This window comes from Saimiri boliviensis, chromosome 17, assembly GCF_048565385.1.
Source record: "Saimiri boliviensis isolate mSaiBol1 chromosome 17, mSaiBol1.pri, whole genome shotgun sequence".
Lineage (NCBI taxonomy): Eukaryota > Metazoa > Chordata > Mammalia > Primates > Cebidae > Saimiri > Saimiri boliviensis.
Window position 1 is genome coordinate 44598884 of NC_133465.1, and position 18796 is coordinate 44617679.

General features: G+C 54.9%; 1 protein-coding gene across 1 annotated transcript in view; it reads left to right on the plus strand.

Moving 5' to 3' along the window:
- The window catches only part of LASP1 (LIM and SH3 protein 1), a 51669-nt gene extending 37106 nt beyond the window's left edge, over window positions 1-14563 (plus strand). The window contains exons 5-7 of the mRNA XM_039476810.2: window positions 9213-9363; window positions 9915-10018; window positions 14303-14563. Of these exons, the coding sequence (XP_039332744.1) occupies window positions 9213-9363; window positions 9915-10018; window positions 14303-14476 (429 nt within the window). The 3' untranslated portion in view covers window positions 14477-14563. The remainder of the gene's footprint in view (window positions 1-9212; window positions 9364-9914; window positions 10019-14302) is intronic.
- The last annotated feature ends 4233 nt before the right edge of the window (window positions 14564-18796 follow it).

The following is an 18796-nucleotide window of genomic DNA, read 5'->3' on the forward strand; positions in this document are numbered from 1 at the left end:
GACCAGCCTGGCCAACATGGTGAAACTTTCTCTACTAGACATAGAAAAATTAGCCAGGTGTGGTGGTGCACGCCTGTAGTCCCAGCTAGTTGGGAGGCTGAGGCTGGAGAATCACTTGAACCTGGGAGACAGAGGTTGCAGTGAGCTGAGATCGTACCACTGCACTCCAGCCTCGACGACAGAGCAAGACTCCTTCACCCCCCAAAATAAAGAAAGTGCTGGATGCAGTTAGCTACAGAACTGGTTAAGGGCTTACTGTTAATTACACATTGATTAATGTCCTACAGGACAATAAAATCATAGACTTTGAAAATATCTTTGCTGCAGGCAGAAGTGCTTTGCATCTCAGTTGGCCAGAAATAATTAGCATTTTATATTCTATAATGAGCCTCAGTCATTAGAGTCTGAGCCTAATCAATAGTAAATTGTCAAACAAAAGTTTTGTTCCCGGAGTCAAACAGTCAAGTATCAAACTAGGGCGAATCCTCTAGTTTGATTTTGAAAGCATGCATTTTTCAGTGGCACATTCTTTTTCATTGCTATATAGTATTCCATTGTTGGATTATACCACGTTTTGTTGATTCTGTTGCTGGTGGACATTTGCACTGTTGCAAGTTGCTATGGAGATTTTTGTACATATCTCCTGAGGTCTGTGTACATTGGAACTGCTGCATTTTAGAATGTGTGCTCCTTCAACTTTATCAGATAATACTGAACTATTTTCCAAGTGGCTGCCCTGATTTACCCTCCCACCAGCAGAGATGAGTTTCCATTGCTGCATGTGCTCACAGCTCTGTTCATGATCTTAGCATTTTGATCGTGTGGAGTGTGATAGCCCATGGTTTTAAACTGCATTTCTGTGATTACTAATGAAGTTGAGTGCAGAGTTTTGTTTGTTTTAAAAATAAAATATTGGGGCATGGTGGGCTCATGTCTCTATCCTAACAGTTTGGGAGGCTGTGGTGGGAGGATTACTTGAGGCCAGGAGTTCAAGACTAGTCTGGGCAACATAGCAAGATCCCATCTCTACAAAAAAAAAAAAAAAAAAAAAGAAAGAAAATTAGCTGTGCATGGTGGCATGCACCTGTAGTCCTAGCTACTTGAGAGGCTGAGACGGTAGGATCGTTTGAGCCCAGGAGTTTGAGGCTGCAGTGAGCCATCATCACGCCACCACACTCCAGCCTGGGTGACAGAGTAAGACCCTGTCTCTAAAAAATAAATAAATACAATAAAATATTGTGAGTCTCATGGGGAGCAGTATTAATGGCGGTTAAGAACTGAGGTTCTGATGTTAGAACTGGATGCTGACTTAACCCACCATTTGCCTACATCTTCAGCCTTGGTTTCCCCGTCTGTAAAATGGTGATAATAATATGTTGTTTTTGGACTGGCCGAGAAAAGGCAACGAGGCCGGGTGTGGTGGCTCAGGCTTGTAATCCCAGCACTTTGGCAGGCTTGAGACAGGCGGATTATTGGAGGCCAGGAGTTTGAGACCAGCCTGGCCAACATGGCAAAACTCCGTCTCCACTAAAAATACAAAAAATTAGCCAGGTGTGGTGGTGCACGCCCGTAATCTCAGCTACTCGGGAGACTGAGGCAGGAGAATCGCTTGGACCTGGGAGGTGGAGGTTGCAGTGAGCTGAGATCGCACCACTGCACTCCAGCCTGGGCGACAGAGCAAGACTGTCTCTAAATAAATAAATAAATAAATAAAGTAAAAAAGGAAATGAGTAATGGATGTAAGGGCACCCAAAAAAAGACCCTAGCTGATGATTGAGCCTGCTGTGCCCCCGTTCACTATGATGTATAATCATGTGGGGAGCATCCCAGGGAGAGTCAGACTTTTATTTTCCACCGCAGTCAGGAGAGCTGGGGGGTCAGAAAGCAGAACATCAGCTGGCAGAGCTCTGTCATGGACCCTAACTTGTCGTCCTGGAGTCCTAGTTAGGAGGGTCCTGGCTGAGTTGAGAGGGTTTTTAGGCCTGGACCCCGGGACCCACACGTACTTGGACCTCATGGGCACAGGTAGAGTGTGGCCTCTGTCCACAGAGGCCCAGGACAGCTCCCAAGCTGGGGCTCTGCTGACGTGTCTGGGCTTAGGGTGGTCCTCACTCAGAGCTCTCAGGTCAGAACTTTGCGGAGCTTGGAACGGGGATCGGCCAGGCCCTTGGAAGCTGGGAAAAGTTTCTTTCCTTTTGACTCTGTTAACATCCCCCTCATGTGCCTATTTGCTTAACAAACTGGTAGGTGGGTCAGGAAAGTAATAACGCAATTTCCTCATTTGCTGGGGAGGGGAGGGAGAGAAAGCTGAGGGTTTGGAAATTTTACCCAGGTGAACCAAGGCTGGAGGGAGCCTCGCCTCGCCTTTTCTCAGCCCATTTAGCCCCTCTGTGTCGCCTGTCCTGAGTTGCATGCCTGGTGTCCCTCTCTCTTGAGTTAGGGTGACCTTCTGATGATCATTGCTTTTGAGAGTGAAAGGGAGTGCCATTGAAATGTATTCCTGAGCAGCAGACACGAACTGGGACTTGGGCGTGTGGTCACCTGCTCCACGCTGGTTCTCAGGAAGGGCCTGTCTAGCTGGGATTCTGTTTTTGTGTCACCAGCCTTGGCTGTGACTGAACATCTACCTCAGGAAGTCATTTAATTTCTGAGCCTCATTTTCCTGTTCTGTAAAATGGGAGTGAAAGGGTACATGTCTGACTCATTTTTTAGGGCAGTGATTGTTGGGGTATGCAGAGCTTTGCTGAGCTGTGTGAAGAGCTGTGCAGAAGCAGAGGGTGTTAACACTGACAGCCACCCAGGTGGAGTGTGCCTCAGCTGGGGAGGGGTGTCCTGGGTTCAGGCTGCTACTCCTCCAGCCGTCTGGGACAGCTGGCTGTAACTTTAGCTACATTTATCCACCTGTAATGACTCTTTGGGGAGCGAGATCTGTTTCCCCGGCCCTTTATGGGAATACCCACATGTCAGACTTGCTTTCAGCTTGGATGTTGCTCAGGTTTCTAGAGCGGGTCAGGGTTCCCAGGACCGCCTGGAAACAGACGGTACCATGGCCTTGTTTACAGATGAGGAAACTGAGACCCAGAGGGGAAAGTGACTCTCCTAAGGTCATGGGAGTGAGCATACAGCTCCCCCCAGCAGGAGGCATTGGTCTGGGGCAGTGCAGCCCGTGATAAGAGACTGGGCCTGTGGGGTCCAGACCTGCCCTCCTCCCAGGGGAGAGGGCTCCCTGTCACCCGTCACTAATACAGAGAGAGTCACACCCAGGGAAGTTGTCACACATCCATCAAGGACACCTGTCCCTGCAGGCCACCTGCTGGCACCTTCGGGACGCCACTCTGCGTCTGTACTTCCCTCCCTGGTCACAGGTTCTCAGGGCCAGGCTCTTGTCCTACAGAAAGGAAACGAGGGAAGCTGACCTTTCCCACTTCAGGACAAAAGTCGGAAAGGCAGGTGCCTTGTGAGCCTGGAGGCCTCGGGAGGGTGTCCCTTCCCCTGTCCCCTCCCCCCCAGCACCACCAGTGGACAGGGTCACTAAGAGAATGGGGGTTGGGAGATGCCACCTTCTGCCTTGGGTCTGTGAGAACGTCACCTTGGAGTGCCCTTCCCTGTGGGTGTTGGGGTCGGATGGGTTTTCAGCCCGGCCAGGTCTGGCTGCCTCCCCTCAGGAACAGGCTCAGCCTGTGCTGCCATGTTTGTGCCGGTCCTTGCTCCAGCCTGAAGGGAAGGGGCCGGGAAAGGAGGGGCTGATCCTGACCCAAACCCCGAAGTGAACTGCCCTCTGCGTCCAGACCGACTCCCCGCAGACTCCGACCAGGGCCTCGCCACTGCTCTCCCTGTGCCCCCAGCCCAGGCTGCAGGGACTGTCGGCTGTGTAGCCAGCAGAAGCAGCGATGATGCAGGTGTTCCCAGCTGTTAGTGTGGAAGCCCTGCCTGGCCACGTCCGCAGCGAGTGCCAACGGGGAGAGGAGGCAGCAGAGCTGTGCGGAGGGTGTGCCCAAAGGGGACAGCCCAGGCTTGGACAGCTCTGATGGGGCAGGGGCGCTCCAGGAAGCGGCAGGCTCTGCCCCTCCTACTCTTCCCACCCACCCCTACTCCCACCCCATTTTCCCGGATCAGGAAAAGGCAAGCCAGGGCCCTGGGAAACAGGAAGTGAAGCTGGCTTCCAGCAAGGTGCCTGCCGGAGCCTGGAGAAAATTCCTGCAGGCCTGAGCCTGTCTGGGAATCACCAGTCCCTCTCCTTGTCCTGATGTCCTGCTTTCTGAGTTTCCCCTGAGGGTGGGGGGGCTGTCACTCTCTTCACTCTCTGTCCCACTTCCTCGCCCACCCTCATGGAGCACTCGGCCCCTGGGCCCTCACACCTTTCTGTGGTGGTCCCCCTTCCCACCAGCTTCCTCTCTGAAAAGTACATAGGAGGCCGGGCGCGGTGGCTCACATCTGTAATCCCAGCACTTTGGGAGGCCGAAGTGGGTGGATCAAAAGGTCAAGAAGTTCGAGACCAGCCTGGCCAACCTAGTGAAACCCCGTCTCTACGAAAAATATAAAAATTAGCTGGGCATGGTGGTGGGCACCTGTAATCCCAGCTACTCAGGAGACTGAGGCAGGAGAAGCGCTTGAACCTGAGAGGCCGAAGTTGCAGTGAGTTGAGTATCATGCCACTGCACTCCAGCCTGGGCAACAGAGTGAGACTGCATCTCAAAAAAAAAAAAAAGAAAAAGAAAAGTGAAGGGGATAGAGCCCATCAGGGGTCATCAAGTTGGGGGACAGGCAGCAGGTTCCTACAGGAATAAAACCCTAAAACTTCTGGTTCTGGTTATTTATTTGTGACATCTCACTGTCTTGCTCAGACTGGAGTACAGTGGCTCCATCTCGACTCACTATAATCTCTGTCTCCTGGGTTCAAGCGATTCCCATGACTCAGCCTCTTGAGTGGCTAGGATTACAGGCGCACGCCACCACGCCTCAGTTTTGTATTTTTGGTAGAGACCAGGTTTCACTCTTTTGGCCAGGCTGGTCTTGAACTCCTGACCTTAGGTGATCTGCTGGCCTCAGCCTTCCAAAGTGCTGGGATTGAAAGTGTGAGCCACTGTACCTGGTCATCTCATACTTTGCAAATACAGTTTTTGGTGTAAGTTTTACAATATACATTCCATATTTGTCAAGTGATAACTTCTGTGTAACTTATAATTCAGGAGGATTGTGCTAAAGTACATTTAACCAATGGGAGTATGTGGTCAAAGTATTTTGGCAAACAAGGATCAGCAGAATTTTTTCTTTAAACGACCAGGTAGGTGGAATCTCAGGCTTTGTGGCCATATGGCCTCTGTGGCAGCAACTCAGTTCTGCAGTTCCTCATGAAAGCAACCACAGATAAGAGGTAATTGAGTGGGTGTGGCTGTGTTCCAATATGACTTTATTTCTGGAGGCTGAAATTTGAATTTCAGAGAAATTTCATGTGTCACGAAATATTATTCCACTTTTGGTACTTCTCACCCCCCACCGCCCCTCACCAAGCATTAAAGAATGTGGAATCCATTCTTAGCAGCCGGCTGTGGGCTGGATTTGGTCCATGGACCATCGATTCCCAGCTTCTGCTCTAGACCACTCGTTCTCAGTTCTCAGAATTGAGCCTGCTTCAGACTTACCTGGGGAGCTTTTTTCCAAAATGCATATTCCAGGACTTCAGCCCTGATTTTGTAGATTCTCAGAAAGGCCCCAGAACCTGCATTCTAACAAGGAGCCCAGCTGAGTCAGACACAGGTAGTCAGGAGACCACATTTTTGTTGTTGTTGTTGTTGAGACAGAGTTTTGCTCTTGTTGCCCAGACTAGAGTGCAATGGCTTGATCTTGGCTCACCACAAACCCCGTCTCCTGGGTTCAACCAATTCTCCTGCCTCAGCCCCCTGAGTAGCTGGGCTTGCAGCTGCCATCACACCCCGCTAATTTTTGTATTTTTAGTAGAGACGGGATTTCATCTTATTGGCCAGGCTGGTCTTGAACTCCTAACCTCAGGTGATCCAGCTGCCTTGGCCTCCCAAAGTGCTGGGATTACAGGTGTGAGGCACCACACCTGGCCTGGAGACTGCATTTTAAGCAAAGCCCAAGGGTCTCCAGGATCCTGGTCTGTTCTCTTCAGCCCATCCTGAGGCCTGGGGTGTGCCAGGCTGTGGGAGACCTTGGCATCAGAATAACTGGCTCCTTCATTACCTTCTAGGAGCTTCCATCCAGTGGGGGTGGGGGAACACCACCCACCGACGGCACAGCCCAGTCCCGGGTGCTGTGGGAGCCCTGGGTTCAGCCTGGAACCAGGGCCAGCCTCCCGAGGATGAGGTGCCGAGATGGAACTTGCAGGATGAGAGAAGGCTGGGCTGCCCTTGAGTGGCGAGGCTGGGCTGCCTCCAGGTTCACCTTGATTCCTTCCCTCCCTACCGCCAAGTGTCCGGATGACCTTGGCAGGTCCCGTCGACTCTCTGGATATCGGGACATGACAGTGCCTACCTCAGATGCTTGTGGGGAGGGTCCTGTGAACTATTATGCATGAAGTGTGTCAGCCAGGGCTGCTTCGTGCTATCTCCTTCCCATGTCTTCCCCCGCCACCCCCAGCCAGGGGACAGGGCGCTGTGAGGGAGTGGGCTGGGAGATCACCTCTGACCTTGTCTTAGGTGAGAGCAGGGCATGGGCCCCATGTCTAGGTGTGCCCTGGTGCCCTTCCTAGTGGAATTGAGCCTGGGTAGTCTGATCAGGGCTGGCTCCCTCCTCCATAAATAGCCTCACCTGGAGGTCTTTTCCCATTTGAAGCAACGGGATGTGTATGTGAGGCTCTATGACTTACCTTTTTTACATTTTGAGACGGAGTCATGGAGTCTCACTCTGTTGCCTAGGTCGGAGTACAGTGGTTTGATCTTGGCTCACTGCAACCTCCACCTCCCAGGTTCAGGCGACCCTTTCACCTCAGCCTCCCAAGTAGCTGGGATCACAGGCATGCGACATCACACCCAGCTAATTTTTGTATTTTAGTAGAGACAGGGTTTCACCATGTTGGCCAGGCTGGTCTCATACTCCTGACCTCAAGTCATCCACCTGCCTTGGCCTCCCAAAGTTCTGGGATGACAGGCGTGAGCCGCTGCCCCAGCCTTACCACCCGCTTTTCTTGTGGTGTAGTTCTTGCTGCAGGCACACTCAATACATGCCTCAAAACCCACCTGAGATAGTTGTGCCTGGGAATAGCTATCTTGACTTTTCCCCTTTCCGATATGGACCTGGACCTGGGGTCTGGGGCTGCGTCTGGGCTGGCCCAGGTGGGGCTAGAGCAGCTGGATCCAGGCACATGAGGTGTGAAGCTGTGGGCCTTATGCCACATGCAGTGCCTGGAGGAAGGAGAGTGGGGGCCAGGGGGCCACAGGGTCAGGGTGCCGCAGGGCTAGGGTGCCAAGAGGGTCAGACTGCTGAAAGCATGGGGAGTCACCCATGATGCCCCAGGGTCTGGCTCTAGGGCTGAGATCCAGGAGACGTGCAGGCCTGTCTTTGGGAGCCTGGCACAGCCACAGAAAGCCATCTGGACAGTTTTCAGACCTGAGGGGAGGAAAGGGCTGGTGCCCAGAGAAGCTGCCCCAAGGAATGGAAGGTGGAGGGAGCCTGGGGCCAGTCAGGATCTGGGTCTACAAGAAACTCCGAGGCTTGTGTTCTGGTCCCACCGTGGGACTCAGCCTGAAGAAGACAAGGCGGATGAATGACCGTCTCTCTCTGGCTCAGTTGCCTAAGAGGACTGGGCTGGGGCTGAGGCTCTCAACACAAAGGGGCCAGTTGACCCTGAGGTTGCTTTCTGGTGGTGGGGGTGGGGCTGCCTCCGGCTGACCCTGCTTAAGGCTCTGATGGAGGTGGCAGGGGCTCTGGTTCCCCTAAACTGGCCAAGTTCTCTACCATAGCACCCAAGGGGTCCGGGCAGAGTGCAGCTTCCCACCCCTACCCAGCTTGGCTTGGTGGGCACCTGCCTCCCCTGCCCTCCCGGCCTCAATGGCTAATGCAGCCAGCCCCAGGCAGGCGCAGTCATAGCCCTCGAACAGCGTGAGGCCCCACTCGAGACTCCTGAGTGCTGGTGGTCAGGGTGGGGTCACTATGGGGCAAGAGGCGGACTTGAGGGGTTGGAGCCTCACATCCCCACCTAGTGGGGTGGTCCTGAGGGATATGACTTCTTCGGGCCTCTCTGCCCATTTTTGGAATTGTCCAAGACAATGACCCGCCTTCAGGGAGGGTCTGGCATGTTTTGTCCCTAAAGAGGGGTTCTCAGCAGAGCACCCCAGGATGCAGCCTTTGCGGCATCTGGTACACGAAAGGCAGAATCGCCTGTTGATTAAGAGCAGGGCTCTGGAGTCTGTGATCTTGGGCCATTCCCTTCGCTTATCATGGCCTTTGCTTCCTTCTTACCTGTTACATGGGTCTGCAATCTACCCCTCAGAGGCGCTGAGGGGCTCACATGAGCCTGTGTCATAAAACACCTAGCACAGCCCTGGCACGCAGTGAGAGTCAGGAGACAGGAGCCGCTGCTATTACTGTTGACCAAGCAGAAACAGCAGCCCCCGCTCCTGCCGAAGGCATATAAAAGTGACCACTTGGCTGGGCGCTGCGACTCACGCCTGTAATTCCAGCACTTCGGGAGGTCGAGGCAGGTGGATCACCTGAGGTCAGAGTTTGAGACCAGCCTGGCCAACATGATGAAACCCCGTCTCTAATAAAAATGCAAAAAAAATTAGTCAGGTGTGGTGGCTTGTGCCTGTAATCCAGCTAGCTACTCAGAAGGCTGAGGCAGGAGAATTGCTTAAACTTGGGAGGCGGAGGTTTCGGTGAGCCGAGATCATGCCCATTGCCCTCCAGCCTGGGTGACAGAGTAAAATTCCGTTTCAAGAAAAATAAAAAGTGATCACTCACTTCGGTCTGATTCTTTAGTTCGAATGGCCCTTTTACATCGGTTATTTCATTGCATTCCCCAGCAATCCCTGAGGGAGACACTGGTGTCCCATTTTGCAGAGGTGAAAACTGAGGCTTGGCAAAGTTGGGTAGCTTGTCCAAGGGCACACAGCTGGTGATTCTGGAGCAAGACTTGGCTTTCTCTGCCCAAAGCCCTTGGGGAGTCTCCCATCCCGGGATCTTGAGGGTCATGGGAAGGAACTGGGTGGTTTTTGGCGGGGTCCTTTACCCAGTGTCACCTGACCTTGCAGATAAAATACCATGAAGAGTTCGAGAAGAGCCGCATGGGCCCTAGCGGGGGTGAGGGCATGGAACCAGAGCGCCGCGACTCCCAGGACAGCAGCAGCTACCGGCGGTCCCTGGAGCAGCAGCAGCCCCACCACGTCCCAACCAGTGCCCCAGGTGAGCATGGGGCCCGCTGGGGCAGATGACCGGAGGCCAGGCCAGTGCGGTGGGGAAGAAGCCAGAGAGAAGACACACACGCAGTGCACACATGCATGCCCACACACACACACCTGTGGGGACAGAGGACCTGAGGCCGGACCAGTGGGGTGGGGAGGAAGCTGGAGAGAGACAGACAGACACACACACACGCACACACATGCACACACATGCACACACATGCACACACATGCACACACATGCACACAGACATGGAAAGGACTGCTCCCCAGGTCCCATCCTCATCCAGGATGAGGGCGTGAGCACCAGGGTCAGGCCTGTGCTGGGCCAAGGGGATTGGAAGGAGAGGCCCCGGGTCATGGGCTCAGAGCCCCTGCTGTAGGATCTACCATACAGGCAAATGGGCACCTGTGGACATCAGCCTTTGAGCCATGGGGCTTGAGCTGGGTTGGGGGTGGGGTAGAAGTGCATGGTGTGGGCTTCTTGGGGGCTCTGGGAGGGGCTGGGTTTGACAGGACAGTTTCCAAGCCCCGTCTCCGTCCATCTTTCAGTTTACCAGCAGCCCCAACAGCAGCCGATGGCCCAGTCCTATGGAGGCTACAAGGAGCCTGCAGCCCCAGTGTCCGTACAGCGCAGCGCTCCAGGCGGTGGCGGGGTGAGTAACCCTGGCCGGAGGGGAGAGGCCAGAGGCAGCGGGGCCTCAGGGAAAGCTTGGATGCAGCTCATGGGTTTGCCTGACCTTCACGCCCGCCCCCTGTTGTATGTGGTGGTGAGGATCTCAGCCTGATGAGCGGAGAGGAGGTTGGTTGGCATCGTGGGCAGAGGCTGGCTGGGGCTGGGGCTCAGTGTTCCAGACCTGGTATGCCATGGGCAGGTGGCTCCCCCTGCTCCGGGCAGGGTTTCCTTACCCTGGCTACTGCGAACACACAAGGCGCCTTTCTGCGTGGGACTTTCCAGCCCTGGGCACTGCTCCCTCAATTCCTGAGGATGCCACCTCACCTCAGCTCTCAGGCTGCCCCTGCCACAGAGGGCCTCCCTAGCCAGGCCCGTTAAAGCGTGTCACCCTGACACTTTGCATTACTCAGCCCCCACTGGCTGCCTTCAGAGCACTTTTCCAACTGAAAAGAGCTCTTTGTGTTGGTCACCTTCTCTGTCCCCTGCTGGGCTGACCCCTGGCAGGGTCCCTCTGGGTCACCTATTCTGAGCCAGACCCAGAGCAAGTGAATGAGCTCAGGCAGGAACAGGGGCGGGGTCAGGCGCTTCCTGAGCCCTCAGAGCTGAAGTCCTGCCTCACCCCACCCATGGGTGTCGCTTGGCCGCCCTCACCAAGCTCCTGGCAGGCTCAGCGCCTCCAGGCTGGGTGCCTGGGAATTCAAAGTAGCTCCCGTAGGAGCAGAACAGATACTTAGAGAGATAAAATCGCCTGAGACAGTGGCGGGCTGGAGCCTCGTGCTCTGGGCACACAAACAGAAGGATGTCAGGACTGCCCGGGGCGCTGTGGGCGCAAGAGTCGGTCTGAAGGAAAGGTTCCCGGCAGCCCAGCCAGTCCTCCCCTCCTCAGTGGGTCTGTCCTGGATGTGTGGGGTCCATCTGAATATACAGCCACCTCCCTGCCCTCTGGGGCTTACATTCCAGACAGGAGGACAAACAAGAAAGCGTGACGCACGCTGTGAATAGAAACACAGCAGGGTGGCCGGGCACGGTGGCTCAAGCCTGTAATCCCAGCACTTTGGGAGGCCGAGGCGGGTGGATCACGAGGTCGAGAGATCGAGACCAACCTGGTCAACATGGTGAAACCCCGTCTCTACTAAAAATACAAAAAATTAGCTGGGCATGGTGGCGCGTGCCTATAATCCCAGCTACTCAGGAGGCTGAGGCAGGAGAATTGCCTGAACCCAGGAGGCGGAGGTTGCGGTGAGCCGAGATCGCGCCATTGCACTCCAGCCTGGGTAACAGGAGCGAAACTCCATCTCAAAAAAAAAAAAAAAAAAAAAAAAAAAAAAAAAAAAAAGAAACACAGCAGGGTGAGGGATGGATAGACAGCAGCTGCATTAGCGGTGGCTCATGCCTGTAATCCCAGCACTTTGGGAGGGCTAGGCGGGTGGATTGAGGTCCAGAGTTCGAGACCAGCCTGGCCAACATGGTGAAACCCCCTGTCTACCAAAAATACAAAAATTACCTGGGTGTGGTGGCCTGTGTTTATAATCTGTAATCCCAGCTACTCAGGAAACTGAGGCAGGAGAATCTTGAACCCAATTGCAGTGAGCCAAGATCAAATCACTGCACTCCAGTCTGGGCGACAGAGCAAAACTCCTTCTCCCCCCCCCCCCCAAAAAAAAAAAACTGATATAGGCTGGGCATGGTGGCTCACACCTGTTAATCCCAGCAGTTTAGGAGGTGGGTGGCTCGCCTGAGGTCAGGAGTTCAAAACCAGCCTGGCCAACATGGTGAAACGCTGTCTCACTAAAAATAAAAAATTAGCCCGGTGTGGTGGTGCATGCCTGTAATCCCAGATACTTGGGAGGCTGAGGCAGGAGAATCTGAACCTGGGAGGTGGAGGCTGCAGTGAGCCAAGAATGAACCATTTGCATTCCAGCCTGGGCAACAAGAGCGAAACTCTGGCTTAAAAAAAAAAAACAAAAAAAAGACGTGACATTTGAGCAAAGTCCTCGATAAAGGAAGGAGTGAGCCGAGGACAGCAGGCGCAAAGGCGCTGAGGCAAGGATATTCCAGGAACGTTCGCAGAGCAGCAGGAAGGCCAAACTGACGGGAGGGTGGAAGAGGGGAGGAGGTCCGATTACGCAGGGACTCGCGGGCCCCAGGAAGGCCTCTGGGACCTGGATCTGTTCAGACCAGTGTAGGTGTTTGGAAGATCACCCTGGCAGCTGTGCTGAGAAGAGGCAGTAGTTGAGGGTAAAAGCAGGGAGACCGTCCGGAGGCCGTTGGAGGATACAGGCGTGGATGGCGGCAGCTCGGCCCAAGATGGAGGCAGAAGTGGTGATGAGAGAGACTGAGATCACTTCCTGAGAGGTGTGACCGCTTATCCCATGGACCTGTTGGTTTTCAAACTGTCCTGTGGAGCCTGAGACCGGTCAAGGGCAGTGAAGGTCAGGGGAGGTGGGACGTCGCCTGCAGCTATAGGATTTCTTTTTCTTTTTTTTCTCTCTCTTCTTTTTTTTTTTTAAACTCCATCCTGGTAGTAAGTGACGCTGTGGGATTGTGTGTGCACTACTGGACATGACCTAGATCATCTAGGGCTTCAGTGGCAGATTTTCGCTGAGGCTTGGAAGGTGGAAACTGATAGACACCTCTTTTGTCCCCTGAAGATTTTTCTCCCACGGAAAGGTCTTTGTCCTGAACTTCAAGGTCTTCTGCCAGACTCATCATGGCTTATAAAAGAAACTACTGGCGCCGGGTGCGGTGGCTCAAGCCTGTAATCCCAGCACTTTGGGAGGCCGAGGCGGGTGGATCACGAGGTCGAGAGATCGAGACCATCCTGGTCAACATGGTGAAACCCCGTCTCTACTAAAAATACAAAAAATTAGCTGGGCATGGTGGTGCGTGCCTGTAATCCCAGCTACTCAGGAGGCTGAGGCAGGAGAATTGCCTGAACCCAGGAGGCGGAGGTTGCGGTGAGCCGAGATCGCCATTGCACTCCAGCCTGGGTAACAAGGGCGAAACTCAGTCTCAAAAAAAAAGAAAGAAACTACTGGTGTGGCCAGGTGCGGTGGCTCACACCTGTAATCCCAGTACTTTGCGAGGCCGAGGCCGGTGGAATGCCGGAGGTCAGGAGTTTGAGACCAGCCTGGCCAACATGGTGAAACCCTGTGTCTACTAAAAATAGAAAAATTAGCTGGGCATGGTGGCACATGCCTATAATCCCAGCTACTTGGGAGGCTGAGGCAGGAGAATCACTTGAACCCGGGAGGCGGAGGTTGCAATGATCAAAGATCACGCCAGTGCACTCTAGCCTGGGTGACAAGAGCAAGACTCCGTCTCAAAGAAAGAAAGAAAGAAAAACTACTGGTGCTTATAATCATACAAATAATAGCATACGGGGCATGCTTCTTCTTTTTTGAGACTGGGTCTTGCTCTGTTGCCCAGGCTGGAATGCAGCAGTGGTGCAATCACAGCTCACTGCAGCCTCAACCTCCTGCGTTCAAGTGATCCTTCCACCTCAGCCTCCTGAGTAGCTGAGACTACAGGCATGTACCACTAAGCCCAGCTAATTTTTAATTTTTTGTAGAGATGGGCTCACACCTAGCTCTTTGGGAAGCTGAGATGGGTGGATCACTTGAGGCCAGGAGTTTGAGACCATCCTGGCCAACATGGTGAAACCCTATCTCTACCAAAAATACAAAAGTTAGCCAGGCATGTTGCCTATAGTCCCAGTTACTTGGGGGGCTGAGGCAGGAGAATCACTTGAACCCAGGAGGTGGATGTTGCAGTGAGCTGAGATCATGCCGTTGCACTCCAGCCTCGGTGACAAAGCAAGACTCCATCTCAAAAGGAAAAGGGGTCTCACTGTGTTTTCTAGGCTGGTCTCAAACTTATGGGCTCAAGCAGTTGTCCTGCCTTGGCCTCCCAAAGTGCTGGGATTACAGGCATGAGCCACCACGCCTGGCCTGCGGGTTGCATTTTTAGACACTAATCTGGCATCATGGCTGGTGGGCCTTACTGCAGTCCTGTTCAGTGAGGTGGGGCAGAGCTGATGTGACCTCGGTCCCTGCCCTGCCTCTGGCCCTTAGTAGCTGCCAAAGCTTGTAAAAGATCGACAGCTCTCAGTAAGCAAGCAAGACACAGAGGTGAGTCTTTGTAGCAGAGGCTGGGGCCCCATTTCTGAGTTCACTGCTACCCTAGGCTGTGTTCCAGGGTCCTGGAGAGGTAGACCCAGGTGAGCTGGCATCCAGGGCCTGGGCTGACCGAACCTCCCCCACAGAAGCGGTACCGCGCGGTGTATGACTACAGCGCTGCCGACGAGGACGAGGTCTCCTTCCAGGACGGGGACACCATCGTCAACGTGCAGCAGATCGACGACGGCTGGATGTACGGGACGGTGGAGCGCACCGGCGACACGGGGATGCTGCCGGCCAACTACGTGGAGGCCATCTGAGCCCGCGGCGCCCCCCACCTGTCTTCAGCGCATTCCACGGCATCGCATCCGTCCTGGGCGTGCCCCGTCCATTCTTCAGTGTCTCTGTTTTTTAAAACCTGCAACAGCTTGTGATTCCTACCCCTCTTCCAGCTTCTTTTGCCAACTGAAGCCTTCTTCTGCCACTTCTGCGGGCTCCCTCCTCTGGCAGGCTTCCCCCTTGACCGACTTCTTGGTTTTCTCTCTGGATGGAACGGGCCTGGGCCTCTCTGGGGAGGGCGAGGCCGGGGTGCAGGGCTGGAATGGGAGACCTGTGGGCCCCTGTGCCTCGCCTGCCCCTCTGTTTTCTCCCTTCACGTCCTCCTGCCCAGCTCCTCACACACCCACACATTCCAGGGCTGGGGTGAACCTGAGACTCCCAGAACCCCAGGGCAGGGGCTCCCCACGTTCCCCAGAGTGGGATCTTCGTGTCGGCTCCTGGGATGGCGACAGGGGCTCCTTTATTGTGTAGGGACCAGTACGATGGGCTCTACCTCTCCTTCTCAGAGAGGGGGCTGCTGCCCACCCCGGGTCTCTCCCCACCTTATCCCTCCTCAGGGGCAGCAACAGGAGAATGGGGTCCCTGCTGCGGGGCGCGTTCCTCCCCTCCCGGCGCGTTCCTTCGCACACTGTGATTTTGCCCTCCCGCCCATGCAGGCCCGTAACGGGCAAAGAGCTCCCCAGGAAGCACAGCTTGGGTCAGGTTCTTGCCTTTCTTATTTTTAGGGACAGCTACCGGAAGGAGGGGAACAGGGAGTTCTCCCCGCAGCCCCTTTCCCCACCCCCACCCCCAGTCTCCAGGGACCCCTGCCTGCCTCCCAGGCCGGAAGCCGTGGTCCTGAGGTGTGGAGCAAGGGTGACTTTGGGCCATTTGGTCTTCAGTCTCCCTTAGCCCCCAGGATCTGGGTTGGGCGGCCGCTCCTGCCTGCTTCTCCTGGGAGGATGTCTCCGAGCCTTCACCGAGGCAGCAGGGACCACTGTATCTCCAAGACCTGGTGTGCGGAGGCAGGAGCATGGGTGTCTGCAGGTGTCTGACATGCAAGTGTGTGAGCGTGAGCGTGAGCGATGGGCAGGGGCGTGTCTGGAGATGTCTCTGGGCCTGTGTGTGGCTGGGGGTCTGTGCAGGATGAGGAGCCCGCAGCGGGAGGGGAGGGCTCCAAGTTCCTTAGGTTTTCTTTGGAAGGAAGTGCCTCCTTCCCCGTATCTTGGAGTGGAGGCAGCCCACCAATCTGCCCTTCGCAGCGTGCAGGGTGGAAGGTGAGGGGTTGGCGTGGAGTTTGCCGCTGGGGCTGCCGCCTGCTGGGGCTGAGGCTGGGGGAAGGCTCTGTCACTCCAGGCATATTTTTCCCCATCTCTGTGTCTGGGCTGCGGAATAGGGTGCCAGAAGGACCTTGTGTCACCCACAGTGTGAGTGTCTCCTTCTGGGGGCTCTTCCCCTACACCCCCCTCACTTACATAAAGCTTCCTTGAAGCAAGAAAGAGGGTCCCAGGGCTGCAAAACTGGAAGCACAGCCTCCGGGCCGGGGAGGGGAGGGCGGCGCTCTGTCCAGCTCCTGCTCTCTGCTCAGGGGTGGCTGCGACAATCCCGGCCTCACTCGTTTCATCTCTGGTTTTCTTGCCACCCCCGGGGAGTCCCCGTTTCATCTTCACCCTGAGCCTAACCAGGTCCCCCCGCCATTGGCCTCTTGTCCCTGCACACTTGTACCCACAGGTGAGGGGCAGGACCTGCAGTTTCTGGCCTGTTCAACAGCTAGTCATCATGGGTGTTTTTGTCAACTGCTTGTGAATTGATCTGGGGATACCTGCCCCAAATCAGAGGTTGAGGAGAAGACGGTGGGTGAGGAGGGAGGCCCTGCCTAGCCAGTCCCTTTTCCTTTCTTGGCCCGTCTAGGTGGAGGCAAGTGGAATATCTTATCTTGGGCAGTGTGGGGGCTCGGGGAGGCAGAGAATCCCTTGGGAGTCTTGGGGGGGCACTGGTGCATTCTGTTTCTTCTTGATCTCAAAGCACAATGTGGATTTGGAGACCAAAGGCCAGGGACACATCCCCTTAGAGGACCTGAGTTTGGGAGAGGGGTGAGGGCGGGGGACAAGCAGCAAAAAGCAGCCTGTTGTCACTCGGCTGAATTCTCCTTCCCAGACAGGGCGAGCCAGTCATGGAATCCTGCTGCAGGCCTGCCCTCTACTCTTCCTGTCCTCAAAATAGGGACCATCTTCTTACACACCCCCAGAGAGAGGAGGGACCGTCACACTGGTGCTGAGGGACCCAGGGGCTGCTGGGTGCCTGCTTCTTACCAGAACCATCCATCCCTAGTAGAGCACAGAGCCCTGAGGGCCGGGCTGGGCTGGGCTGGGCCCCTGGTCTTCTCTACAGTTCACAGAGCTCTTTCCACCCATCTAATCCCAGGAGAGATGCATCCGAGCCAGAATGTGAATATAACTTTCGTGGACCAATCATAAGAATAACCAGAAGCCCAGTGGTGACAGAGTACTTTCTCCCAGCACGGCCTCCTGTTTCCTCTCTCGTGTCCCTCCAGGGAAACTGGCTTTATTGCTTGATTTCCGCCTTTCCTTCTCACACATGCACCTTTGGGCCGTTTTTTATAGCTGGAAAAAACAAAATACCACCCCACAAACCTGTATGTAAAAAGAAATGAAACGACCAAGTGAAATTTGCCTCTGTCCAGACATTTCATCCGTGTGTGTGTGTCTGTGTGTGCGTGTGCGAAGCCACCATTCATCTTTTTATATGGGGTTGTTGTCTCATTTCGGTCTGTGTTGGTCCCCTCCCTCGTGGGCTTGTGCTCGGGATCAAACCTTTCTGGCCTGTTATGATTCTGAACATTTGACTTGAACCGCGAGTGAATCTTTCTCCTGGTGACTAAAATAAAAGTATCATTTTTACCTGCGGACTTGGTTTCCTCTCTGGCTTTGAGGTGCTGCTGTGTGTGTGTGTGTGTATCTAATGGTGAAGTGCTGCTCTGTGTGTGTGTGTGTGTGTGTGTGTGTATCTAATGGTGAGGTGCTGCTCTGTGTGTGTGTGTGTCTTTTCTGTGGGGCTGGCTCTGAGGTTCTGAGGTGTGTGTATGTGTAGCTGTGAGGTGCTGTGTGTGAGTGTATTTAGCCAGGAGGTGTTGCCCTCTGTGTGTGTCCCGTCTGCTCGGGGGCACTGGCCTATGGCCCTCCTGGGAGCTCTGCTGCCTCTCAGGGAGAGAATGACTTGTCTGGACGTCAGGGGACGGTTTGCTGCTGTCTGACAGGCCCTTGCCCTTACTTTCTCCTTGCTGAGAACTCCCACCAACCTACTTCTGGCTTCCCACCCACTCATTCCTCTCTGCCAACTTGGTGATGCTCCCGGAAGCTTCCCTGAGCTCCGTCTCCTTACTGTCTCACTTCCTCAGTGACACATCTGTCTCCCCACTTGCCGGAGCCCCCGGGGCAGGCGATGAGTCTGATTGTCTCTGAGTCTCCTACCTGCCCTGGAGCAGGTGCGGAGCTGTTGAATTAATGAATGAGCTCAGCTGGGGAGCAGTTCTAGCACTCTGCCGCTGCCAGGCGGAGAGCAGGATCTCAGCGCGTTTGAGGCATGAGATGACAGGATGCCCCGCAGTGGGACGGGATCTGCATGAAGCTGTGTGTAAGGTGGCCCGGCTGCCCACGGCACTGTTCACAGCCTTTGGGATGTGATCTTGAACACACCTCCTTTTCTTCCTTCCTGGCAGCCTGTGAGAGAAATAACTGCTTACGGAGGAGGGACTCACCGAGGCCCAGAAAGGCAGAGCAGATTGGTGGCAGTCCACAGCCAGTGGCAGAGTGGGGCCTGAGACCCCCCACGTGGCGCTCCTGATCTGGTGCTGTGCCGCCTGGCCGGAGCAGGCCGTGTGCCTGTGTCCTCGGCAGGCCTCAGATGCGTGTCTCTTGGGCTCCACGTTTTGCTCCAGGTGCCCATGGTCTGTTATTGGCCAGAAGGCCAGGCGGCCTCCCTTCTTGCTCAGTGGGCTTGGGAAGAGGACAGAGGCAGAGGGGAATCTGGCCCCACTCTGTGCTGCCCGTCAGCCTCAGGTCCAGCCGCTCAATGGCACTCCTCTTGGGGCTCAGAACGAAAGCACTCTCCAGCCTCAGAATCACAGCAGGATGGAGAGGAGGAGAGGCCGGAGTCAGCCGAGCTGGGGCTGGGTGGGGAGCGCCTGAGGTGGCCCTGGGTGGTTATTTAGAGACAGCACTGACACCTGCTCCCTCCAGGGGTGCAGGCAGCCTGATGCTTTCCCAATAGAAGGAAGTTAGTTGGCAAAGTTTGCCTCATGG